General features: G+C 35.6%; 2 protein-coding genes and 1 pseudogene across 2 annotated transcripts; all 3 read right to left on the bottom strand.

The window, feature by feature from the left end:
* Positions 1–5,499: 5,499 nt before the first annotated feature.
* LOC126593943 (serine/threonine protein phosphatase 2A 57 kDa regulatory subunit B' kappa isoform-like) lies at positions 5,500–8,976 on the bottom strand. The gene is made up of 3 exons (XM_050260123.1): positions 8,473–8,976; positions 6,486–7,645; positions 5,500–6,346 (listed from the first exon to the last, which is right to left on the bottom strand). The coding sequence occupies exons 2-3, from the start codon at positions 7,635–7,637 to the stop codon at positions 5,990–5,992; spliced, it is 1,509 nt and encodes a 502-aa protein (XP_050116080.1). The 5' UTR covers positions 7,638–7,645; positions 8,473–8,976; the 3' UTR covers positions 5,500–5,989.
* Positions 8,977–10,970: 1,994 nt separating this feature from the next.
* LOC126593961 (auxin-responsive protein IAA1-like) lies at positions 10,971–12,647 on the bottom strand (annotated as a pseudogene).
* Positions 12,648–17,463: 4,816 nt separating this feature from the next.
* LOC126593952 (palmitoyl-acyl carrier protein thioesterase, chloroplastic-like) lies at positions 17,464–22,069 on the bottom strand. The gene is made up of 7 exons (XM_050260133.1): positions 21,747–22,069; positions 20,196–20,725; positions 19,887–20,020; positions 19,045–19,158; positions 18,712–18,883; positions 18,541–18,609; positions 17,464–18,324 (listed from the first exon to the last, which is right to left on the bottom strand). The coding sequence occupies exons 2-7, from the start codon at positions 20,682–20,684 to the stop codon at positions 18,055–18,057; spliced, it is 1,248 nt and encodes a 415-aa protein (XP_050116090.1). The 5' UTR covers positions 20,685–20,725; positions 21,747–22,069; the 3' UTR covers positions 17,464–18,054.
* Positions 22,070–27,921: the final 5,852 nt, after the last annotated feature.

Raw genomic sequence — 27,921 nt, forward strand, 5'->3', positions numbered from 1 at the left:
TTTGATGTAATACCGGATTAAAAACTCAATTCATCAAAAATTATCATGTTCATTTACTTCCTCAAAAGGAGATTGAAGAACATTTATGGCACTGAGTTTCACAATTTAAAACTAGGAAGAGAGATGGAAAAAGAGTCAGCTTGATTTTGTTTTCAGCGATCCAACTAATTAATACCGACGATTTGGAGTGTATAAGTTATCCGACTAACGTCGTAGAAAATAGGCCGGACCTTGAACTGTTCTAAAGAATACCGGTCGCCTTATAGACAAGGGTATCAAGTATTTGTTCTGTCATGATTGGGATTTATAGAGTTTTGGGGAATGTATTGGTCAAGCTTGAGCAAAATGAAATTATCTGGCTGCTTGAATACATGGACTATGGATACTATGTTGGGTTTCCACATTGTATTGGCAGCCTGTTCAGAAGGGTACCAATGGCGGAGTAACAAAAGCAGGACTACTGGCAGCTGCGGGCTCTGTTATCGTACTGACATTTGTGGTTTTTGGATTTCTCACTACAAAATGCGCATATGATGTAGCACTGAAGCAGTTGTTTGTGATACCTATTTCTACTCTTGCCGGACTAGGCGGTAGTGTCATCGATTCTCTTTTGGGAACAACGCTGCAATTCAGTGGATTCTGCACTGTTCGATAGAAGGTGCGTTAAAGATATAATACGCAAATCTAACATTATCATATTTATGGCAACAATTGAATCTGCCTAACTAATGTCATTCTGACTTCTTTTGTTTCTCTAGGTTGTTGGCCAAAAGTTAAGAAAATCTCAGGTCTTAACTTTCTTGACAACAATGCTGTGAATGTTGTTTCAATACTGCTGACAACAATCCTCACTTCCATTGCCGGCAATCATGTTTTTTGAGATCGACCTGCTCAACCAAATATCTTTCCATTATCAGTCAAGATGGTGTTGATGCAATTCGAAACTGATTCATGCAGGCCGGCACGATAATGATAGTCCCTATCATTGTAAACTATGATTTGGATAAAGGATTCAGTAAATGCCAACCTACTGATAAGTGTGGTTTGAGGAACTGATACTTCTAGATGGCTCGCGAGCAGCGTTGTAGAATTTTCAGCTGCAAAACGTGCTCCATTGAAATCTGATTTTGTTCACACTTGTGATCACATTGTATGTATATTGGCCTTAATCCTAGACCCAACTTGCCTTAATCTTACAATTTTTTATGTGTGGCTGTAACTGATTTTGTCTTGGGAGTTATTAGGTTGGAGTTAATCAGTCTTTCCTCTGGTGTGGCGAACTAATTTCACTAAAATGGATGAATTTCGAAAGAATTGGCACCAAAAAGTTCATTTACCTTAGATGCAATCATGTGTATCTCTTTTTTATGTGTCTTATCACGTAAAAAAACAATTAATACTACTAAAAATGCAACCGGTTGACCAAAGATTTTGCCAGCTTAATTTAGTGTAGGAAGATCGTGGTCTAGAATATGAAAAGATTACAATGGAAAATGATATATGGTTGAATTATAAAAGAAACTATGATTTTTGCTAGATATCAATCACGTTCGATATTGTATCCAATATAGTAAAGATTTGTTTTGTTTTGTTTTATTTATTTTAATTTGCATGTTGGCAATTAAGGTACACCGTAAGCACCACACCATATATGCAGAGAGATTTTTCAATTTGCTGGAAACACACTAAATGTCATAGTACAAATAGTTGAAATTTTTTTTCAAGTATCCTACCACTTGTATTGTAACACCTAGTTTATCAGGCTGTATTTCCGGCACACTAAAAATTTCTCATACATATATAGGTTCAAATCTAAAACAGATGGGCGTTTTGGAGAAGATTGAAGAAAAAAGGATATGCCCACGTTATATTATTCTTGTGAGTATCATATGATTTTCGTATATTAACTCGTTAACAAGTTGATCCAAAACCTGTTATTTTCGTATCATATGATTTCGTGTCGGGTTAACAGGTCATGTAAAAAATTAGGGTTCTTTAGATATAGACCCATGTAACTCTTATTTCCTATATAAAAACCCACCTAATTATAAACATTCAAATAAAACCCAAATTTAAAAGTGATTGCCATGTAGGAAAGTAATTGACCTATTAATACAAAATATTTACAACTTGTACCACAACATTCAAAATAAATCAATAAATATTATTACTCACCTTAATTACAATGAACAAATAATTTATTGCATATTATTACCCCTAACACACACACACACACATATATATACGTTCAAATGCATCTAGTACTACCACAAGCTCTATATATATACGTATGTATGTACAATACTACATATATGATCAAACATATTATACTAATTAATCTACCCATATGTAAATTTATGATGAGCAAATAACATATATTTTGTAGGTATATTATTTTGTATGTATCATCATATATATTGGGCACATTTTATTATTATATGTACAAAATAATAAGTAAAATAGTATTGAATAAAATAATAATATTTTTTATGTAGGTACATTATTTTGCATACATTTGGTTTGCTTTATTATGTAGGTAAATTATTTTGCATGTTTTTACATTTAGTGGGGAAATTATTTTGCTTTTTTTAAGCAATCTAACATTTTAAATTTTGAATAGTAGGTGCACTAAATCAAATAACATTTTTTGTAGGTAAATTATTTTGCATGAATTTTTACGTATACCAGGCATTTTTATTTTTATTTTTATTTTGTTATATATGTGTGTGAAATAATTTACCTACATTTATATGTAAAATATAATTTGTTGACTTAACTAAGCATGTATTATTACATATATTAAGCATGTTTTGTTGTTATTATATATTAGGCAATCAATTTATTATTTATTATTTTCGTAAAATCATTAATTCTCCCCTACAATCTATATGGAACTAATTGTGTACATCAAACATTCAAATAGGGGTATTTTGGGCATCAAAATTTTTTAAATGTGTAAAGTCATATATAATTAATGAATTTGTTGATGTGGAATCTAGTTAATGGGTTTTATTTGAGTAAAAAACTTATGACGGGTTTTATGTGGAGAAAATTAAATTTCAGGGACTAAGGTCATATTTTCAGAAAAAATTATTAAGTCCTATGATTATGCGTTGTGTGAATCAATGACTGAATTTGACCATGCATTGTGTAGGTTGCAACTGTGCTGGCGACGGCGTACTTATCTGGAGCTAAAGTCATTTTTAGTGGCGTTGGGAAATCGTACACAGGAGAGAGGCACACAACCAGAAAACTTGTCAAGAAACTCTTCGAATGACACTCAACTGTGCTGGCTTCTTAATTTCGTTATAATTACAGCATATATGCTGTTAATTAATTTGTTTGTTGATTATGTAATCTAGTATCGTTATTATGTACTTTCGAAACTTGAAGGTGAATTAATGCAGTTGTTTTGGCACTAGTTTAATGTCAAATCTAATTAATTATTTGTTGTTCAAGAGCTTCTCCTTCTCTAGTGTAATTAACTGATGTAGAACAGATGACCGAGTGGATTGAAGAAAAAATAGACTGGGGAAAGACAAACTACAATAAATAAAAAATAACAAAAAAATGTTAGAGAGGTGGTACAAATGGAATCGAGATCCTCGCCGGATCTTGAAGTCCCAAGCCGATGAATCAAGTAATTCGAATCACTCATTTTGAATCTTACGGCCCCTATTAGTCTATCTTACTCACCCACCTCACAAAATTCAAACGTTTAGATCATTCTCCCTCTTTTAAACGATCCAAATTACGCGGTTTGTCGACTTTGAACTGCGAAATTTGAAAAGAATCTAAACTGGCACAAACATGACGTATAAAATATAACTAGAGTAGCATTTTTTATATATATTTATATGAGCTCAAATTTAAGGGTTCTCTAGAGCCTAGGCTAGTTTATTACATTATTTATTCATGAGAAATCTAATCTCCGATTCTTTTTATTTTTATTACAACCCGTCATCCATAAAATTTGAAACTCAGAACCTCCTTTCTAAAGAGCGGAGACTCCAAGTCTCCATCTCCAAATAAAAGATGACAAATCAAGTGCAGCAACAACAGAGTACATCTAAACAGCACTCACAAGTCTCATAGCAGCAGAAACAACAGCAAGCTGCAAACAAACTGCACCGAAATTCACAGATCACAAAACGAAATTAAAAGGATAATCGAGGACACATATATAAGTAAAAACTGTAAAAATTTCAATCATACTAACCAAGCATAGAGGCACCCCTTCTCCTCGTGGCGCCGTCGAACGTGATCAACCGGCGACATTTCTTGGTGCCCCGGTGGTGCATACATTTTCTCTTCTTCCTCCTCCCACCACAAATTAAGAAACAGATAAATAGACTGAGTGCTGATTTTTCTGTGCAACTCTCTTCTTTTTTAGGCTTACAAATTTGATAGAAATACTGAATGATAAAAGCTGTGTGTGATTTGCAACCACTCAAATTTGGTATTAAATGTATCCACCAATCATTTTTATGAGCTTCCATTACAAAATCAGTGGTTGACAGGTGAGTGAGGGAATGAAGCTGAGATTCTATCCCACCACAGAAGTGGGCAGTCTAACTCTTTACAAGTACTGACAAAATCGCTTAATCTTCGTTGTGTAATTCACATTCTCAACACTCCTTTCTGTGTGGGGTCATTTAAGCCTAGCACATGACAGCACACTTGGGTAAAGTGGGAGCAACCGAGCAAGCAAGATGTGACTCAACACGTGAGTAACATGCTCTGATACCATAAAAAAAGTTTAGAGAAAGTTGAGGTAAATAAACCAATTAGAAATATTGGAGGTAGCCCAACTCTTTATGAGGACATGCAAGATCCTTTAATTCGCCAACGTGAAATTTACATTCTCAACAGCATACATATAAACATACGTACATACATGTTTACGTGCATATATATATATATATATGTATACATAGGTGTGTATATACGTATACACATGTGGGTACATACGTGCAGGCCATGTGTGGTCACCGTCCAAATGGAGATGTGAAGTCAGATTCCAATGGTTGAGTCATGACACCATCATCAGGGCTTCCCGTGATTCATATTCACAAGAAATCACTGATTTCTTTATCAATATTAAGACGAGACTACCACACCTTCTCTCTTTTTATTCTTTCATGTATTACAATTGTATGATTCTAACATGGGTTAGCAGACAGAAAAATATGGGTAACGCAGTCCGACCACGTCATCCACAAAGCACCTCTCAAAATATTAAGGGATGGCGTATAATTTGGTCTTACTCGATCCCATGATCTTCAACCGGTGCAAGAGTTGCCTAGTCAGATAGTCCTATTGAAATTTTGACCGTTTGTATGTGATCTTGTTCCATGTGAAAGTTATCCTAATCAGTCAACCCTACCAAAATTTCTCAAGTACGTAGATCAACTCTTTTTAGCAGAAAAATAACTTTAAACTCAAAATTGATCAACACAAGCAAGACCAAAACACCGACATAATAATACGAGTCAAAAGTTGTTCCAAAAGTCATCATATCAACAACATTTAGATTTATGAACTTCACCTAGTACATGTGAATCCATGCTATCCAAGGTCAAACATGTTTGTCCCAAAAAAAAAAAATGAAATGGGGAGGACATTGATTTAGCTATACAAATCCTTGACATTGCAAAGCGGATGGCTTTAAACATGATCACTATCTACTCAACAGGGAGACAAGAAGAAATACAACTTACAAAAGATAGGCCACAACAAACCAACCCTTCTGTAAAGATACAAGATGTGTCAACAAACATAACACACGGCAAGCAAAACGGTCCTTTAACGAATCTTCAGCGCAGCAGGATCATCTATCAATACAACTTAGAAGTACAACTCAGAAGTACAACATCCAAGCACTAACACAATCTGCACCGTTTGTTATCTCTGGTCCAGTTCAGAACCAAATTTTGATACTCCATTAGAGCTGTCAAACTATGCATGCCAAGTTCTGTTACTTAAGAAATTAGCAGACAACATGGTAAGCAGGAGGTTTTATAGGAGATAAAAAGTTACAGGCTACAGGTTGGACCCCGGCCGCAGTTTCCAAGCGTTCCCATGTTAACCTTCGCTTCTCAGCTGCAGCGCTTGACCTTAAATTTTCCTCCTCCAACTTACATTGGCAGGCAATTACCAGCTCCTCATCCATATCGCAAAATGTCTTCTTCATATTCAGGGTCAGGTTCAGCACCGCTTGATTCCAGTGGTGTTGGGTGTTTCGCTCAATAGCTGGGAAGACAAGCGGCAAGATCACCTGGCGGTTATGTGCGACAAGGTTAAGGATGTGTTCATTGTTCCACAGCAAGTGGGCTCGTTCAGCCACCTAAAACAAAAAAATGTGTTATTGTTTAGAAGCATCATCAGTTGAATGATCTAGATCATGCTAACGTATAGTTCTTTACGATCAAGCAAGCAAATTTTCAGTCAAACAGGGGGTTCCAGTTTATGCAGTAGAATATTACCTGGTAATGAAAACTATTGAGGCAGCATCTTATCCGCCGGAACAGGGGAACCATGATCCTTTGAAACTCGTCCATGCTAGTCATTTCCAAAACCTCTTCTAACTCGCTTAAAAACATCAACTCCTTCTGGCTATTTGTTACAGGCCAGTACTTCAACAACCCCTTTATTACAGTACTTGCCAATTTCGGATCCTTATCTATAAACTGTACAACACAATATGTCAACTGCTGATGATAAATACCCACGGACTTTGGTTTGTGTAGAGGAATCAGAGCCCTCCACAAAAATATCTTGTGTTCCTCCTTCAGTGGCAAAGCAAACCCACTAATTACACTTCCAAATATCTCCAACAGCTCAGAAATTCCATTATGCCTTTCAGTTTCGAAAACAAAACGATATATGATATTGCTGACAGCTTTCCGAATAAATGGTCTGTGTACCATGAACTTTCCATAAATCCTATGCAGAATGGTTTTTAAACAATCTCTTTCTCTTGGGTCCTCAGAGTCAAAGAGGTCAAGTAATTTTACGATAAAAGAGTGATCCACATGCTTTTTTGCCACCTTTACATCAAGTGAACTATAACTGATAAACCGAACCAGAAGATCATACACAATTTGCAGATATGACCAAGCAGGATCAAACATTGGTTCTTCATCTTCTGTTTCACCCCCAGTAAAATTAGATCGATACTTAGGTGGGAAAACTCTAAATAGGTTGACTGCACACATTTTACACACTGCAGAAATTGTTGGTTCAGTGAACTTCACAGTCCCAGAAGAAACATAATCAACAAGTTCTATTAATGTTTCACGTTTGAGATCTTGCTTAACTGGATCGCTGGAATCAACGAACTCACAGCAAAGGTTCAGCTTGCTGATAAATAGATTATGCTTCTGTGGGTTTGAAACCTCCTTGAAGGATAAATGGGGCTCCACTGCCTCAGCTCCAGCTGCAATGCTTGATGGGAAAACTGCTGAAGACACCCGCTTGACAACATTTAATTTGCTTGTAAGAGAACTCCCACCAATTGTACATGGGAACCCACTCCCCAAATTGGAAGTATTGCTGCCAGAATCACTCCCTATAGAATCTAGTGAATCACACTTTGACGACTTGCGAGGAAGTTTGCTTAGGATTTGCTTCAGCATGGTGGACCCTGCATAATCCAACCAACATTTAACATGGCGAAATGTTGTAGCAATCAAATCAATACACAATACATCAAACCTTCAAACATAATATCTTCGGGCACATCAGCCACAAAACCATCCACATATATGGAGTGTAATCATAGTACTACAATGTCCCGCAAAGGGATTACACAACAAAGCAATATAAGACTTCAACTGTGTAGGTGGTAACGGGAAACGAAAAACAGACTGAGCGGAACACAACTTGCGATGAAATTGAAGCCGTTTAGAAGACAACTTCAGTTAGTCCATGGACTGTTAATTTGTCTATTAGTAATCATCAAATCAGAGTAATATCTACATGACTGCATTTCTTCAGTAAAGTCCAGAACAAAAGCATATACAAGTAGCAAGTGAACTGAATCTTTCACCCGCCAGATCAAACTCAAAAGCAATCAATTCAAAACATGAAAAATTTATACACCAATAAAAATCTAACAAATACTTCTATCTTACTAAAGAAGAACATCAATCTGACCACAAAAGAAACAAACACTACAGAAAGAAACAAGTTAAAAACAAGTCTCTAATTAGCAACGAATTATAAGATAATAAATGCCTATAAAGTTATTAGATTTTGGTACAACAAACAATGGAAACTCAGATCTGGCACAAAAACAGAATAATAACACAGATCTACACCAACCCCAGATCACAATTATCATAAAACCCTCTTGAAAAAGAAAACTTAGGCACGATCTAGACAATGCACAAACAAAATTCATCAAGAACAAGAATTTGAAGTCTACCCAAGTTAGCTAAACTGAACACAAACATTCAAGGAGAGAGAAACCTGTTTTGGAGCTTCTGGGTGTGCTTGTAAAAAACACAGAGAGACCCTTTTTAGCAAATGAGAGTAGAGGAGGAGGTCATGGTATCCACAAAACTACCCAAAATGTAATTTTGGGTGAGAAATGAAAAAGCAATTTACTTTAGAACAAAGGGGAAGAAAAACCTAAGGCAGGCAGCAGAGAGAGAGAAAAAGAGAGAGAGAGAGAGGCAGTGTTTGGCTGTGAAAAAAATGATGTTTTTATCCACTATCTCCCTTTATGTTGGACCAAAAGCTTAAGCTAGAGGGCTTCCATGGGAGATCAATACGAGATCAATACGAGGTCCTCGATTGAAAAGAAGAGGCGGTGTGGCATTTTCTGAGAATTGCAGGCGCCGGTCTCCACCCAACAAAAATAAAGTTTTAACACTTTCAGTTGGTAGAGAAGAAAAAAGAAAGAAACTAAATTATATGAACAAAAATAACTATTTGAGAAATATTCCTTAAGCTGAGCTTGGCTGAGCTGAATAAGATCTGGATTGGATTTTCATTTGGTAAAAAGCATTGCTATTATTGTACTTGTGGGGCACCGAAAGCGGCCTTCTTGTGTACCATGTTAGCAGTAGCACCAACCCAACTCTTGTGTGTTGTTCCCTTTCTAACTGATATTTTTGTTGGTCCATTTGGTTTACTTATGTTTGATTAGCCCTAAACAAAGAAGAGGGGTAGATGGAGAGGACTACTAACCTCTTCTAATGATGTTATTATGACCGTATCTCTTATGCACTGATATATTTTAAGTTTAAGTCGCAATTTGGGTTGATGCATCAGATATTGAATATGTCATAGTGTAAGTCTGAACATGCGTTATTGACTTGAGATACCTTCACATTAGTATCTTACATATAATTAGATGAGGCATAGACTCCCCAACATATATTGTACATACTCTTTTTAACCCAGTTGGGTTATTTAGGTAACTCAACTTTTATAAAGTGTTATCATAAAATGAGAGAATCCAACTCATGACCTCTGATGATAATACTAAATTCTATTAACAAACTGAGTTACAATTTTCTTACTTGAATAACTCGGCTTAAGATCTTGCTTTGTAATTTAACTGTGAGCCTAATGCGTTTAATCATTGTACGAACTTCGTGGCTTTAATTATTATAAGAGTAACTTTTATTAAGACAATATGTGAGAAGTAAAAAAATGTATATGGATAGCACCACCTTTTTATTAATGTATTTCACTCTTCAAATTCCATAGGGGTGATTTTAAAAAAGAAAGGGAACCATAATGCATGTTGGCCAATTTAACAAAAGGTTAATCTTTTGATTTGTTCAATTGTTCCCCAAGACAAATTATGGGATCAACATCATAACTAAATGACAAAATATAGTGCCAAGTCTTGTCCTACCCAACAGGGTGCCCATCAATTAGTTGGTAAGCAGAAAAAATGTGTATTAAACAAAAATAAAGCAAAGTTAAAATAATAAAAGGTTGGAGTTTGCTTATCGGCTTTGAGAAGCAAAGAAGACCAAATGATTCACATAACAATAACTTTGTTTCCATTTAGCTTCAATCTCATCCGTTATAGTGAACTTTATTTACAAAGTTATGTTTGCCTGATGACATCCTAATAACAACAATAAAATTTTATTATAATAAGTGAGGTTGACTTTATATATGAATCTTAGAACGTCACTACACTTGATTTTGCACTAAATTTTCCATTAACTCTAGATACTATAATTAATTGGCCCCCTGTTGGGTAGAACATGGCTTTGCATTCTAAGAACGTAAAAATATTTTTGCTCTTTACATGTGATGACTCATTTTTCTTTATTATAATGTTTATATTGTGAGAGTTACACTTAATAGTAAGAACGGTGTCCGTTTTCTTGTATCCAAGTTCGGAAAGGTTAGATAGTTTACATGAAGGTATTGAATTGGGAGAATTTAACAGCAAAATGCACATGACTTTGGCTCAGTACAAGTACTTATTAAGGACAAGATGATATTGTCCAAAAAACAAAAGCTGGTGCGCATTTCTGGCATAAACTAAGGAAGCTATTATTACTAACCAAATGATCAATTTGCAGTAAAAGTAGTAGGGCAGAGTACTTTTACTGGTGCAGCTGTAATTACCATCAAAGTTTCACTGAATAACACACCTAAAAAGAGGGGGGGAAAAGGTACAGTCAGGTTAACCTCTCTCTTATTTTTCTGACTGAAATGGCTTTAACAAGGAAAATAGGGACACCTGAATTGAGATTTTCTCTGTATTTCACAGTTCGAAGCTAACAAATTGAGTAATTTGGATCATTTATTTTAAATTTTACGGTTTTTATTAGTCTATCTTATCGGTCCGCCACATAAAAATCAAGGGTATGATCTTCAAAATTTCTTCTCCCTCTTTTGAATAGTTTGAATTACGCAATTCGTCTGCTCTGAACTACAGGATATGAATTCCATCTATATATGCACATGATGAGCAGTACTATTTGTATCCATGGTCAGGAAGGAATCTGAGTCCTTGGAGCTGCAAAATGATTACATCAAATTATTATATGACTACCTTTTAAAAGAAGAAATAAATAAAATGAAATTAAAAGGGATTATCTATTTCTACTTTAACCGTGCAGGACGCCATGTACGGTGTACCTATCCCAACAGCATCTGAACTTTTCATCAACCGAATACGCTTGCATGATTCTATAAACATCCTGCAATTAATTGGAACAAAAAAACAAAGAAGAAAACGTATGGTTATACATAGGTTTAGGGTTTGACAAATCACATGAAAGCAAATTGCATAACCAAACTTAAATCTGGAAAAGAAAATAGAAGTACGATGAACAAGAAATAGACCGAACCCTAGTCACACGAAATGGCTCTATATTATTTTATGCAACAACATTAATCAAGACTCTTATAGTTGATGAAAAATCAATCATATAATATTTAAAATTACAGTTTATTATATGATCGTTCCACTAACCAAACTCCACTAACGCTAAAGATTTGGCCATTTAGAAGGCTGGTGGGGATTTGAATTTGGGTCGCTACTATGTAACACTTTGCCAACTCAACTATATATAACCATGAGGATTAACATGCACATGGTACTCTTGGCTTGCTACATATATACTTAAACACTAACTAATTTTAGTTATATGAAATGTTTTGGCAGATTTGTGACAAACATGCATATGTAGCACTTCCAGTCCTTTTAAAAATACTTCCATACGAGCCCGTAGGTACTGGTAACTTACTTCCAAGGGACGTCTCCAACTAACATCCAGTCTCCATACTTGTCTTCATATGTCAGCACATATTGATCCATTCCTTTCAATGCAGATTTCATAACCTCATTGCTATCCTCAATATACTTACCTAATTAAAACATTATCCAGATTAATTACTAACCTTGTATTTATTAATTAGAGCTTGTATCACAAATTTATATTGGTATAACAACTAGTTAATTAACTAGCGCTAGCTAGATTTTAGCTTAATTAACTTTATAATACTCACGGCATATGGTTAAGAAGTGAACATTTGGTCTAAGGCTGTCAATAGCTCCTGATAACTTTTGTACTCCTCCAAGTCTAGTTTACGCAGATAAGGAGCTCCATCTGCACTCACTTTTACATTCTTTCTGCTGCTCTCCACCACCACCAACGCCTTCTGTCTCATCGATCTTACCGGCGGCCACCCAATTATTCTTGCTCTGAATATCAAAACCCCAAATACACAGTTCGTTAGATAAAGCTGAAAGGAAAATGTCGACAAGCTAAACAAGTATGATGATTTAGTCAACTTTTGACATGGATATATAATTCTTGGATTACAATTTTAAAACTGAACGATTTGACACATCGGAACTATGCATGTACGAAACAACATAGACAAGTTAAAACAAGGACATGGGTCCTCTCCAATCTTTGCTTTGCAGCTGGGGCTTTGATGACGGCGGGAGTAGTTGTAGAACTACTACTTGATAATGAACTGCCACGTGGACCGCTACAGGTAGAGCTTTTCTGTAGGCAAATCTGATCAACGGTCTCCATGAACCCACGTTTCATCGAGCTGCCACTCCAAAGACACGATGATGATCATAATGACGTCGTACCAGGTAACCCTAAGGTGAGCTCAGTGTCCTTAAACTCCATGCTTTCATTTGCTGACATCAGCTTTCCAGTCGGCCGGCTAGTACTGTGTGAACTTATGCAGGTTGTTTGCTTTGTTGTTACATACATAGAGAACAGGAAGAGTGGAGGTAGAAAATTTCGAAGGAGGATCTCGCCGGATCTCTTTCCTATGGATCCTATCGATTCCGCAATTATATCCGTTCATAGTATATTATGCGATCGATTTTTGTTAGGTATTATTTATATTTGAATTTTAAATTTTAAATTTTAAATAATTTATGATCGTACGATGTATGATGAACGAATAAGATTGCAGGATTCTTAGAAAAGGGATCGGCGAGGATCCTTGTTTGATTATTTCAAGGAAACTTTAACGAAAATCACCCGGTACTGTTCACTTTAACGAAAAACCAAATTTTTACACTAAAAAGTCAATCCTGGTACTATTCACTTTACCCTTTATTTTGTCCTTATCATTAAAACTTAAAATTTTCAAGTCATTTTCATTAGTTTTCTTTATTTCAATGACATGAGGGGGGCGAATGAGGAGAGTCCACGTGGGGTCAGGTTCATGCATGGCTTGACAGTAGCAGCATAGAAGTTTGTGCCGGCTGTCGGTTCATCCAATCCGATTCAGTTTCTGTCACTCTCTCTCAATCGACTTCCATACATTATTACCAAAATTACCATAATGCTTTAGAAATTCCACATCTTCAATTGTACAAATTGGAGGAAATTCTGTAGGCATTATAAGCAAAAGTTACATAGGGAATTATTGAAAGGATGTGATATCACACATCTCTTTTTACTTTTTACACATATTTTTAATTTTTGGTCATCGGATCAGATGAAATAAAGAAGATCAACGGACATAAATTAACAAGGGATGTGTGAGAAGTAAAAATAGGTGTGTGGATAACACATCTCTTATTGAATATGTTATAAATACGCGTGATATAATTTAAGTGAAACAGTAATGTTACGTAACAATATTTTGTTTTGGTTTATGAAAAATTATTCGTGCTAATTGTTGTGCATACATATATAATTCCATTAGGATAATCCAATTAGCGTATATCCTAATCCTCTTTTTGTATTTTTTTGGTAGATGTTATATCGCTTAAATATTTGATTTAGAGAATCATAGTATTTCTCTAGGAAGAGGATATTTGAAATGTGAAATTTGAAGCCTCAAACATTAGGGAGAAAAAAGCTCAAACATCAGGGAAAAAGATGTAACTAGACGAAAAGTTTGTGTAATTGATAACATCATATGAATTCGAGTTTTCAACTCTTATTGGGATCTTGCCAAACATACGCAATACTTGAGCAAAATTAATTATTGAGCAAAATAAAGATAGATATACATCTATTTATATATCACATTTATGAATCACTTAATACGACAATTAATGTGATAAATCACGTTATCTGCCATGTCAGAAGCTTGTCTTAGTTAAGTTTCTAATATATAATGATTGTGTGGCATATGGTTATCAAACTTTTTTTTTTTTTGTGAACATAAGTTATCAAACTTTAAGGATGCATAAGTGTAATCTTAATTTATCACCATGGATTGAATCTAACGAATGATCTAACTCGGTCTTTCAAAACTTGGAGAGGAATAACTTTGACTGCAAAGAAGCCGATTACATTGTCCACGCCAACGGGTCTAAATCCACATCTTTGCCTCCTTTAAAATTTGAAAGACTTATAATATACTTTTTGTTCAAGGACAACAAAAATATTTTCTAAAAACACAAAAAAGTATATAGCCGTTTTCACATTATCTCCTTCGTTTCCTTCTCTTTAATCACAAAACCCATACAATATGTGAGTATTTCATGAAAAAAAGGTGGTTTTGAAGTCGAGACATTTATTGACAACAAAAATAATTACTTAAGCTGTTTTATTATTAATAATATATTAATCCTTCAACCAACTTGGATTACTAAACTCACCTCTCAAAATGTAAAATAAAACAGGACGTTACTTAGTACTACGTTCTGAATGTATTATTTTTATGTATAAGTGAGAGATTTTAAGCTCAATTTTTGTCAAAACAAATTTGAACCAATTTATTATAACTAGCCATTGTAAAACTTGATTCATGCTTCAACCCCTTAATGTAAATAATATGGTAAGTTTCAAAAAATGTAAATAAAACTATACAAAGTGCGGGGTGTGGGTGGGGGGGGGGGACTCGTTGACTACGAATTTGGATCCTCTCCTGAGCCAATGGAGAGGATCCTCCTAACCAACCATTGTGGACTGTTGGATTTTTATCCAATAACTACAAACAGAGAAATCCTTTTAAAGTTATAATAATTATAGTTGGTCAGGAGGATCATCTCCATTGGCTCAGGAGATGATCCAAATCCGTTGACTATAGTTCCCAAATTAAGGATGAAATAAGTCGACAAGCATGTGACAAGTGTTGGAATGTCGAAATCGTGTTGCCTTCCAATTCGTTGAATTGAAATCCAACAAGTGGCAGCCACTGAAAATGAAAATGAAGATGCCTATATTGCTAAGGAGGCAGATTGTCTGTCCTCCTCTTTGGGTGCCCTTCCGATCCTCTCATATTTTGTGAGATCACGGTTAAACTACTTCAACATTTTATATTAATTTTTTATAGAGATAATAAGACAAAAAATAATAAAAATATAAAATATTGACGTGACTTAACCGTGACCGTACAAATAAGAAAAGATAAGAAGGGCACCCAAAGAAGAGGGCATACAATCTGCCTCCATATTGCTAAACCAGCGCGTAGCTTTACACGACCAGTAGCTTTAACTTTAGATTAGTTGTTAATCTTCTTTCTTTTTCTTATTCCAGTTAATATTTAATTAAACATTTACTTAAACCCTTATTCAGTGTTCACCGCTGAAATCTCACTAGTATCAAACATTGGCGAGATTCCTAGGATTAGACATCAGTCATCTAATTCATAGTTATGGATTCAGAATTTTTTTCTTCTTCTTGAGATCAACTTGAGATCAAGATGAAGTTCACACGCTACGTTTACTAGTTACTCTTGACTCATTACCCTGCCTTAGCCTCTTAGGGGCATTTAGTTAAACCTTTTGAGTCATACTCAAAGGCTTGACAAAAGGGTTGTATTTGTCGTGTTTGTGTTGTTTTGTGTCATACTCGTTATCTAAACGAGTCGTGTGGTGTCAAACTAGTTACCTTAACTGGTCTTAATAGGTGACCCGATAACGAATTGGTAACGAGTTCTTAACAAGAAATAAGCCGATAACAACCCATAACGGGTCATTTAGTATTCGGGTAGCAAATCATGCAAGAAATTGTCAAGCCTAATCTCTAGATTTGGCTAACGATATATCATTAGGTTCTTAACGGATGATTCGATAATGATCCGATTCGTTAACAGGTTGACCTGAAACCTATTATTTTCGTATTGTTTCGTGTCGGGTTAACGAGTTGTGCAAGAAATTGCCAAACTTACTCAAAGATACCATCAACTGAATAGCGGGAAGTGAGAGCAATTGCATACATAAAAGTTTACAGTGGATCCACGAGTGTAGTCGTAGTTATGTAGAATTTCATAGAATGATTCAAAGTTTAAATTAGTTGGCATGCGATGGTATAATTAATAACCAATGTATTTGGTTTTGCGCCATCCAATTTCAATTAAGCAATTGGAGAATGATGCCTAATCATGTGAGGTCTCATGCAGAGTTTTGAGCTTTCAACATGTACATGTGCAATTGTGCATGCATATGAGTTGTATTAAGAACAAAACAAAGCCATTAATATATATATATATTTTTTCCTCTACTTTTAATTGTAGCATTTTAATTTGGGCTTTTAATAGTTTTATTTTCTTCACAATAATATGGGCTTAAATCAAACACCAACAGGCACAGACAACTTCAGGTAGAATACCCAAATCAATAACCTTCACCTGCAGCCAAAAAAGTGGGGTACTTTTAAATTTATTCATTTGTTATAAATAGGTAAAAGAGAGACAACTTTTGTTAGAGATCGAAGTAGAACATGATTAGTGTATCACTCTGTCACATTCTCTTTACTTGTGTTAGATAAGGGAAATAAATATAGAAGGAAAGAAGCGAGAGACACTTGTAGAATTTATTTCTGCAATATGATTTGATCTTTTGTTGTTTTGTAAGAAAAATGTGTTGTTTATGGTATTTCGGAGTCACAATATAACTCTTTTATATAGGCAAAAGTCACAGAGACAAACAACCAAAATCTTAGTTTTCCAAAAAAAAAAAAAAAAAAAAAAAAAACCATAATCTTACGGATATGATAATCACAAAGCAAAGACGGTTGTAGCAAATAGTAGGTAAAAGCTTCTCCATCGCATGTGGGGCATCCATATTTACAACATTATTGGAGTTTTACCACAAATAATCTTTTATACCAATTCATTGATTTTCTTCAAATAATCCTTTATATTCTATACTCAACAATTTGGTCTAACAATTCACATGGCACAATGTGATTGGCTTCCTAGATCCCGTTTTTACGTCACATCAGCTCGTTAACAATTTTTAATGAACTAAAACAACAATGACGAAATTGATGAGTTTAGAACATAAAAGACCAAATTGACAAGTTGATAAAACATAAATGATTATTTGTAATAAAAACTCTTTATTTTTCAGCTCAAAATATCAATAAAAATATTAGCGGAGCCTAGCTAGAACAGTATCAGAAGTTCAGTCGACCAAGACAGCATTGAAATATCCTTTCTGTAAGTGGTGCGCTAAAAGTTTAGACCGGACAATTGTGTCTACTTCTAGTCCATGAATTGCATAAATCAAATAAAAATAGAGGCAAACAGAAATGTACACGAGCAAAATGGGTGTTCGGAAATCATTTTCCGGAAGAAAAATGGCGATTTTAATTGAGAAATAAAAAAATAAAAAATGCGATGTAGAGAGTGCAATACAAGAGGAGGTCATTATTCACAAAGACACCAATCTTCCTACAAAACGATCCAAATGTGAACTAATGAAAAAATTAAGCCATATCTAACTAGAGAAAATGACAAAAATAGTCTTGTCTTTTGCCCAGTTTACCAAGACGATTAATCTGGCGTCAGGATAAAACACCAAAGGTTCCCAGTGGCACAAACCAATAAAATTACAGGCACAAAACCACCATGGCCGGGTGGAGTAACGACGCAGACTACTAGGGCGGGGAGAGAGACGGGGAGAGCGCGAACCAGAGCAAGAGAGAGGGAGAGAAGAAGAAGAAGAAGAAGAGTACACAAGGGCTAATTACAAAGGGACTACATTTTATCCTTTTTCCAAAGATGACAGATGGGAATATATATATAGGGTGAAGAAACATATTTCAATCCGAGAAACATGAGAAGGTTTGTACACAAGCAATGGGCACAAGCCGAGGGGACGGGTTCTGTCCCAGCCATAACGAACCCAATGTTTTGCTATGCGCTTTCTGCTGGAAGATGACCCACAATCCCAAGATTGTTGGCATATTTGGGCCTCCACTCAGTCCTTCCCCTCACAATCTCGGCCCCATCCTCAAGTCGAAGCATGTGCTGGCACTCCACCGTGCCATTACTTCCCAGGTTGCCGATATCAGCACCTGAGACTGCAGTCAGAGACTGAAGCACACTGTCCCTCCCGCACTCCCTCCTATACTCCAGAGTCAAAGAAGAGAGCTCATGACTCTCCAGGATTGGCAAGGGAGCACCCTGCATCAACCAGAATCATCTTTCCGTTAAAGAGGTGTGCAATAGTATAAGATGTAAATAAGGAACGATCATTATCCAATATCCATCCAAAATCTCGATGTAACATAGCCGCTAATTACTTTTCGGCTTGGTATGTAGGTTCAACTTAAAATCAGCAAACCTACTAGTACAACTTCAACTAATGGAAAGAAAAAAATTCCATTGAAAAAAGTCTACCTCAAGGATCCAGCCAATGTACTTCACGTTATTAACGTGCTGGTTGACATCTAAATCACTCCATCTAGGCTGCAAATTGAGGGGGAAAAGGAAACAGAAATAGAAAATCTTTCGTAGTGAGCAAGCAGCTAAAAGAAACGCGTGAATTATGTGCAAAGATGTTTGACTTACAGTCAAACCAGAGAGAACAACGTCCGCTGTTTTGTCATCAAGTTTCGGCAGTTTCCTGCCATCTTCCTCCACAACAGGAGGAGAATTCATAAAAAAGGACTCTATTTCACCGCGAACTGCATCAGGCATCTTTGATAATCTCCTCGTCACTTTATTCATCATCACCCACACACTGCAAAACCAAAAGGGAAAACAACGGCCATACAAATCCCAGTAAGTTACTCTTTAAAACACCATTTAATTGTGCAAGAGCACCATATTGCTGATTGAATTGCCAAAAGCTACATTGGATCTATAATATAGAAAACATATCTTAGACTGTATAACAATTACCTGGAGGCTCTTGTTAGAATTTGGCCAGTTTTCAAATCCTGGATAATCCAATCACGACGCATTCCATTCTTCCCAGAGGCACTAACCCAAGTGTCAACTTGAACAACGTCACCCCTGCAATAAAGAAGCAATTTGAGTCTATCAGCATAATTGTCCAATCAAATTAATGAGTGACAAATCCTCCCATTCAGAGATAAGAGTTATATATAGTCATCAGCTATAACAGATGGTATAAAACTTGTCAATTTTAACCTAGTTGGGCATAGAAATGATGTTTTAGTGCAAGTTAATTATGTTCCCAAAGTCGTCGATACTTTAGCACTCATTCTTATATTGAGAATTTTGAATAGTTAGCTTCTGCCTCTAGTATCTTCCTCTTCTAAAACAATACATCAACTCGCTAGAATCAGAATGCAAATGGATATGAATACATAATACATTCAACCTTTATGCCAAAATCATTACAACATAGAAAGATGAAAGAAAATAGGTAGCCTTCAGACCTTGAATACACAGTGAAGAGAAAAAAAAGAATATTAATGAGAAATTAGCTCCGCCTATCTACAAATAACATTTTGAATTACTGCAATAATGCATCAACAGTGTGCTTGTGTTTTTTCCAAACACCAAATTGAATAGTAACTTTTGAAGTGTCCCCACTACTATTCAAGGCTAATCTTAAAATTATACATAATTCATACAATAGATAACGGCATAGCAGAACCAACATAAATTCCAAAATAGTAAAGTCAATCAACCCAAATACATAAATGAACAAGTGACCAGGCAAAATAAAGAGTAAACAACTTTTCTAGCAGAAGAGCAAGATGAATGTGACTTACCAAGTAGGATAGCGGTCTACCACAACCTGCATCTTCGTTACCACCCATATCAGGTTTCTTACAGTCATCTCTGGAGTTGAACCAAAACCATCTCCCAGAAGTCCAGCAGTCTTAACATGATTAAGTGCTGTTTCCTGCAGCCCAAAAAGAGAAGTATGTAATGACAAAGCTTGTCAGGAAGAAAATGCACTCAAGCTCAAGAACGTGAACCAGTCACAGAACATGTAATTTGTGCTTCAATCTCCTTAACTACAAACTGAATTTGAATTTGTCAAAAACTATAACATAGAAATTGAATTTGTCAAAAACCTGTAAATGATTCATTAACGTCTCTATTGAAGCCGTACGATCAGCACCTATTTCATATGATCTAATTGAGAAGTTCTGGCGAAAGACAAGACCATCCTGAACAATTCGTCCTAGACCAAATGGGTCAATGAGCATGTCAGGTCGCTTGGGTTTCCAATCAAGCATTGTCCATTGCTTCTCTGCAGCCAAGAAGATTGTGGTAATAGCAGCAAGGAGCACACTCCAATCAGGTAATTGGTTAATGAAAGTCCGTGCCGGAGGGGATGAAATGTCATCCCCATGCTTCCCACTTTCCACAGTTGCCAAACCAACACTAGTTCCATTTATCTTTGAAGGGGCTTGAGCATTTGCCTTTACCTGCAAACCACCAGATGCAGACTTCGATTTGAGTCCTAAATTGGCTGACCCAAGCTTGGCGTTCTTGGCGCTTGAGTCTGAGTTGGGAGAAGAAACCGGAAAGAACGAGGCAGTAGCAGCAGTGGCAACCATGATGACAATTGGATCAGAGCAAAGAGTCACCGATCCAAGCACTGTAACAGTAAAATTCCAAATTTGTCAATGTAGTTTCACATGGGAATACAAAAATAACCAATCTTCAGCAATATGCACAAAATGCCGGCATGTTACTACTGCGGGCATAATAGCCAATTGCCAGGTAGCAACTGACACCAAAACACCGACGGTAACATAATTAGAACAAAAAATGAGAACAATTCCTTCCCTAACTAATTAGGCCAATAACACCACCTGATTCCATACTCAGAAACCAACGAAAAAGCCAAAAGAATTTGTACTGTGCAATTATCATTTTTCGTTTATTTGTTTGGGAGAAAGCAGTCTAGAAGACAACCCAATTCAGAAACTTAAACAAGACTCAACATTCAAAATTTGAACAACATATTCTCCTTACAAAACCGAAAAATAGAGGAACTAAACTAAAAATTACTCTAACCCCATAAGAGCTAGAAATTAAAATTTTCAGCATATGTTTCAATCATCAATGATTGTGTATAACCAAAATCGAAAACACGAAAAATTAACAAAAGTATCAGAGAAGCCTAAAATTGGTGAGAAAAAAATGCACAACCAGCTGAAATTATAAAACTTTATCAGAACTTAATCTGTCTAAAAAAACAGAATTAAGAAGCACAATGATTGATACAGCTACGGCCCACAAAAAAAACAAAAACAAAAAGAACACTTTCGGGATATATGCAGAGAAAATCAAGGCAGATCTGAGCTTTTGCATCAACACAAATCCAGTGAGAAATCACACAAACATTTCATATGCCATACAAATTATTTACAATACGAAAAGAGAACCATTTTTCCACTTCGTTACTTCAAGCAAACAAATTTTCTTCCTTGTCTGTTTGGTTGCCGAGAAAATGCAGAAACGAAAAGAAAAACAAATCAAAATTTCATAACTTTCTCACATAGATCTCCAATTTTAACGGCCAGAGATAACACCTCCCCCTCAAACGAAACGAAAAAAACAGAAACAACGCGGCAACAACAACAACATCAACATTCCCATTTATTCCGCCTTACCTCAACTTTCTCGACAACCAAACAGGCCCCCTCCGGAAGAAATCGAGAAAGCTTTCTGGACCTCCTCCTGCCCTCACCTTAAACCAAACAAACACGAATCCAGAGCAGATGGAAGGCCTATTGCGTCATTCCGGATCGGCAAAACCTCGAGTTCTGCGTAGTTTCCACGGTTTTCCGATTCTCCTTCGGTGGTGGTAGTGGGGGTGGTGTTTCTTTTAGCTTTCGAGAGAGAGAAAGTGTAGAGAGAGAGAAAGAGAGAGAGAGAGAGAGAGAGAGAGAGGGAGGGAGGGGATTTTAGGGCCAGCGGTTTTGTGGGTGGTGGGGAATTGGCGTCCAGCGAGGGACTCAATATATAGTTTCTCCACCTGGCTGTACGTTATCCCGCCTCATTCCAAACTTCTTCACCCGACACCATTTTTCTTCTTTTATTTACGTCTTTGCCACTCCCACCTTTTTTTTTTCAATTTTTATTTTGTTAATCGGATTTATTAATTTGCCAACAATTACTGTTGAGTTCTTTTTTGGTTCATTATTATTGTTGTGTTATTTTGGTTTAACATTATTGTTATTGTTGAGTTGAGGGACCTTTTATGTTTTACCAAATTGCAGAAATTGTCGTTATGGTGGGGTTATATGTAAATTTTAGAATATATGGTGGTAAAAAAAAAAAAAAAAAAACTCTTGATGACACACATGTGTGAATAAGTTATCAATTTCAGTCCAAATCAAACTTAACATCTAAATTGTTTAATTTTTTTTTTGTAAGAGATCTTGTAACGCAATTAGTTAAGAATATTCGTTGTTGCATCATCTTGTAGTTTAGATGAGTTTAGTGTATCATCATATTGTTTGTCCAACAAAAAAAAGTCTAATTCTGTCCATGTAAGCCTCATTTTTAAGAATGGAAGATCATTTCAAGCCTAATTTAAAGGTCAAACAAACATTGCATGCCTAAACTCAGCCAAGTTAGCTACAGTGTGATCTACGTTATGCATTCAATGTTCGAAGTTCTCTTCTAGGTAAGATAAATTGACTATAAAACATAACTTATAAATTCAAACAAAGTTCAGTGTCTGAAAACAACATTTTCACTCTTGTATGTGAACCACACATAAACGAATCTATTCAAAAGATAAATATCATGACAACCACAATTGCGAATTCTCTTAATACTCTTTGAAACGCTTCACTTTTACCATACTTTGTATTGAGTCAATTTAGGAAATTATGAACACATTAGTGAGTAGTTTAATATCACCATCACGTTTGTTCAAAATTTGTAACATGTCATTTTTAAAGGTGTAAAAGGAGCAATTTGGACCCTCCCCTCAAATTCATGATTCAAACAATATCCGTCCTTTAACTCTAAAACAATGTTAAACTTGTGATTATCCATCTTGTAACTTCCAAAAGTTAACAACAACATCATCCTAGCGTTATAATAATACCTTTTTAATTTAAAAAAAAACATACAAATTGTATTTTGGGACATATATTGGTTGAGCTACGTATTAGCTCGATGCCAAACTTGAACACTACATTCCATGATACCCATCTCTCAAATTGATGGTGAGTAGCTCAACCATATGTGTACTAAATTAACAGTTGTATTGCCAGCTCAAATTGGTTTTGACCTCCAACGCGTTGGAGACCGAAGGAATTACATTCATTCTCAAATTGTTTATATATGTATACAAACATCTATATATATACATGGTTTTGACTTGTCATATGATTATGTGTCATGTTACTTGAGGTCTTCAAATAATCAAGATCCTCTTCAGATTTCTGTGTTCGAAGATGACGGACATAAAGATCTGAACCACTCATTTTAAATCATATGACCTTCATTAATACATCTCATTAGCCCACATCACACAAATTAAGGGTTCAGATCTCTCTCTCTTGAACGGTCTGAATTTCTCAGTCCATCGACTTCGAACTGTGAGATTCGAAGAAAATTTGAATTCGTATTAAGAAACAAGTTTCATTCAAAAAGTACACCATTTTAATTCTTCCATCGACCATCCCCCCATCGGCCATCCTCCATCAGCCATCCCCTTAACTTAACCCAGCAATATTACAATTTTATTTTATTTTGTCATCCTATCCATAAACTTTAATTTAAAATGTGTATAGTTGAAAAACGTTGATGTATATATGCTTTTTTTGGTAATACGAAAGGAAAGGGAAAGTCTCATTTGACAAGCTCAATGAACTTTGTTCGTTGGCTCAAGTTTTGACCCTTCAATCTTGTTGGCTCACGCTACGTTTTCATGCAAGCATACTCCTCAAAAAAGTTACTCTAAACAAGTTAATCTGCTCAATAGAGCCATATCTGTGACGTAGATCAACTTGATCAAAAGAAAACAACTCTCGATTCAACAACTTTTATCACTTAAATTTGCATTCAAAGTTTCCTTCCGAAAAGATGGACGACTACATGCACGTACGTCATTATACTAAACAGTCATCCAGTGCTTGTGCAGTGTTGAATAACTTTTAGGTTTGACAATGACACTGCTAGTGCTAAAGCAAATCAGGTGGTGATATAACACGTACCAAACCACTTACATGTAGACCTGTAAACGGGTCGGGTTTATTGAGTTTGGTCGGGTTCAACTCGACCTGTTAAGTTAACGGGTCATCCGAACTCAACCCGTTAAGCTAACGGGTCACCCGTTTCACCATTTAACACCTGTTAACAATTATTATTATTATTTTTTCTTTTTGCATAGAGTTTATATTTTGTTGTTAAGACTTTATTGAAATTACTAAAACATCCTCAACTAAAGGGTGTTAACGGGTGCTAACGGATCTAATGGGTTGACCCACAGTGACCCGTTATTTAACGAGTTGTTAACGGGTCGGGTCGGATCGGATTAACGGATTAGGTCCAAAATGCCAGGTCTACTTACATGATAACATGCGTAAAACCAAACATTTCGCATCCTTGTTTTGTGAATTATGTGTAATGATCGCTTTAAAATTTCTCATGCTTGTGTTGTGAACTAACGTGTGCGTTTTTGGAAAAAAAGAAAAGAAAAGAAAAAGCTAATTAATTAGACCGGTAAACTACATGTTGTATCTTCTGCGTGTGTTTGGCGCGTTGAACGTTAAGACGTTTCCTTGCTTGTGGACTGTGACGTGTGCGAAGCTGGTAAAACCAAGAAGTTTCTTTTCCGGCGGTCAAGGGCGGAGAGAACAACAGTGAAAAGACGTGCAACGGACATATACCAGTGGCAGTTTTGTGAATATCAGTGCATGGAAAGGCAAACTTGGTAAAGCGATAAACAGTTAGCGTAGCCTAACAAGGGATTTAATCCGTTAACTGTCCTCGGCTATTTGTTCACTGGTCCCCATGATCCGTTCACTTACACAGCCTGGCAACCAGCAATTAGGGTTTTGAACTTAAGGGATACAACCTGGATATATAACCAAAAAATAAATTAAATAATTTAGTGTATGAAATTAAATTACGATATGAATATTAATCGACTAAAATTATTAATTAATAATGGTTTTAATTTTCATGGAAAAATATTTTCCTAAACCTTGCAATAGATTGATTGGGAGAGTGTATCCGAGAGCCATGTGAGATTGGATAAGGTGGGGTTGCCATCCAGTTAGTACGTATTAAAAGTAATACTATAATAATCTAACAGAAATGATACATACGACACGTTCTAAGTTTGATTCCTAAAATTACATGATGATAGTCAGAGGAAGATGAAATGTCTCCGTGAGTTCCTCCTTTCCCACCCACCCGGGCACTCGGACGAAAAGGTAGATTGTTGTGGTAAAACCACCAGTTGGTCCATTTAAAAAAAAAAATTCTAATAGAAATTTTATATTAACTATTAACAATAATGTTTACAGGTATAACACTTCAAGTCATGGGGTTTGCTGGCAAGAGATGGAATAATATGGATTAAAGTTTGGATAAGCTCGATGTTTAATGTCCTCCGATGCAATTTCGTTCTAAGTAATTTATAGTAAGAGATGTAACGTGTCCTATTTATCAAGACAAGTGGCAGATATAAGGACTGAGATTTTATAAGAATTAGGAACTCAATTAGGAAGATGACTCTTGAAAGATAAGCCAAACTAGGGTTAATTAAGGGCCTTAAGGGCTTCGGTTTCAAAATTTTATTCTTCACACGGAACCTTAACCCTATCTAGGAGAATTTTGAAATCGAAGCCTTAACCTAGTCTATGTTTTACTATGAGATGAGAATATGAATGCCATGCGTGATCGAGTAGTCAATTTCCCATATACATATAAAAGTCAAGAGATACACTTTTGACGTTTTTTTTTTTTTTTTTGTGGAGTTCATTTTGTAATGTATTTTAACGATTCAAAATATTTATATTTTAGTTAATCATTCATAAATCATACTTGCACAAAATTAGACAAATCCAAAACCATTAAAACAGACATTCATTTATAGTAAAGAAAACGAACGAATACGGTCCTACAAAAAAAAACTAAATTTAATCCTACATGCAGACATATATGGCTTCAGATTTATGTGATTTTTTTTATAGATATGATATTTGAGTTAAAACATAAAAGATAGACGGTTAGGTCGTTGAAATACATTACGGAGTGGGCTACACGAAAATATGTGTCAAAATGTGTGTCAGAAGCGTGTATCCCTGGATTATAACATATATCTAAATATAATTACCCAAATCGAAGCCTTAAGAACTAGTCTAGGACGTTCTCTTATGAGAGGTCACTTCCATATATAATAACATGCATACGCTCCAATACAACATGAACTCAAAGACAGAATGAACTCGGAAATGAATCGAACTTGGAGGTGAGTGGCTGTGCAAATATGCACGTAAGAGGCTCGATCAATACTGATCATGAGGTCTACAGGATATAAATCCACCGCTTCTATGGGCGCTCTGGGTTTTCTGCTACCTGTCTGAATAATGTGCCTTCCTTTTATTCTTCTCAAACAATCTGAGACAGCCACGTACAAGCACAATGCATAGACTCCACAAAAGAATATGAGAGACCAAAGCCACATTATGCCAAATTCAATTAATGTCACATGAGCATATTTTCTATTCTCATCTACCAACCAATTTCTCTGTTCATCTATTGAATATCGTTTTTAATTATTTGAATGACTTATATATGTATGTGTTTATATCTCTTTGAGTGGTGAACCTTAAAAAATAAAGAAATGTTTACAATCCCAGAGTTCGATTTGAATAATAAAAATAATTGAAAGAGAATAGCACTAGGAGTCAATGAAGACGGGTTATTGGAACAATTGACATAACAGTATGCAGATCTAGAATTCGTAGGGTGCCAATATTAAAAGTCTGAATGTCTTAGATAGAAAAAGATCGCGAAAGGCAGGAAAAAAAAATTATTCACTAAAGCATTTCGTTGAATACCTCATGGGTTTGTTGTCGTTAGCTAAATTAAGTTGCGCACATGTCAACATGTATTGACATATGCCAAAGCAATCTAATGAGTGTTGTTGAGAGAAATTATCGAGTGTTGTCGATGCAACCTGACAGGGGCACTTCGTCAAACACTTGGGGGCTCACGTATAAGTGCTTTTAAAATGACTTAAAATGCTTTTTGGTAAAATTGATTTTGAGTTCTAAAAGCACTTTTAAGTGTTTTTTGTAAGAAGCATCAAATATGTTCTCTTTGCAGGAAGCACTTAAGTGTTTTTTCAGGGTCCACTTAAAATTTTACTAAGGATTGGTTTCAAAAACATTTTCACTAAAAACGCTTTCAGTTATTTTATATGCACTTCCAAATGAGCCATTGAATGTCACAAAAAAGATTTGTACTAAACATTCGATAGGTCTAAAAGACCTTCACATATAAATTAATCAGACTATGAATAGCCCTACCACCTTAATCCCAATATACATCTGCCCACTGGTCACTACAACATCTCGAAACATGTTTTTATACTGTTGTTACATAAAACTTGTTGCTATAACAATAAAAATTACATTTGATAATTTGTTGTGTTATCTGTCTCGTTGGAACAACTACGTAGGAAAAAGCAGCTGTCATGTCACCATGCATGCAATTGAGCCACGTAATGAAGAACACTGATTGATCTTAGCAACACGGTCACCAAGAACCTTAAATTGATTACTTGTTATTGTTATTTCGTGTGCAAACAATTTA

The sequence above is a fragment of the Malus sylvestris genome, chromosome 2 (assembly GCF_916048215.2).
Source record: "Malus sylvestris chromosome 2, drMalSylv7.2, whole genome shotgun sequence".
NCBI classification, from domain to species: domain Eukaryota; kingdom Viridiplantae; phylum Streptophyta; class Magnoliopsida; order Rosales; family Rosaceae; genus Malus; species Malus sylvestris.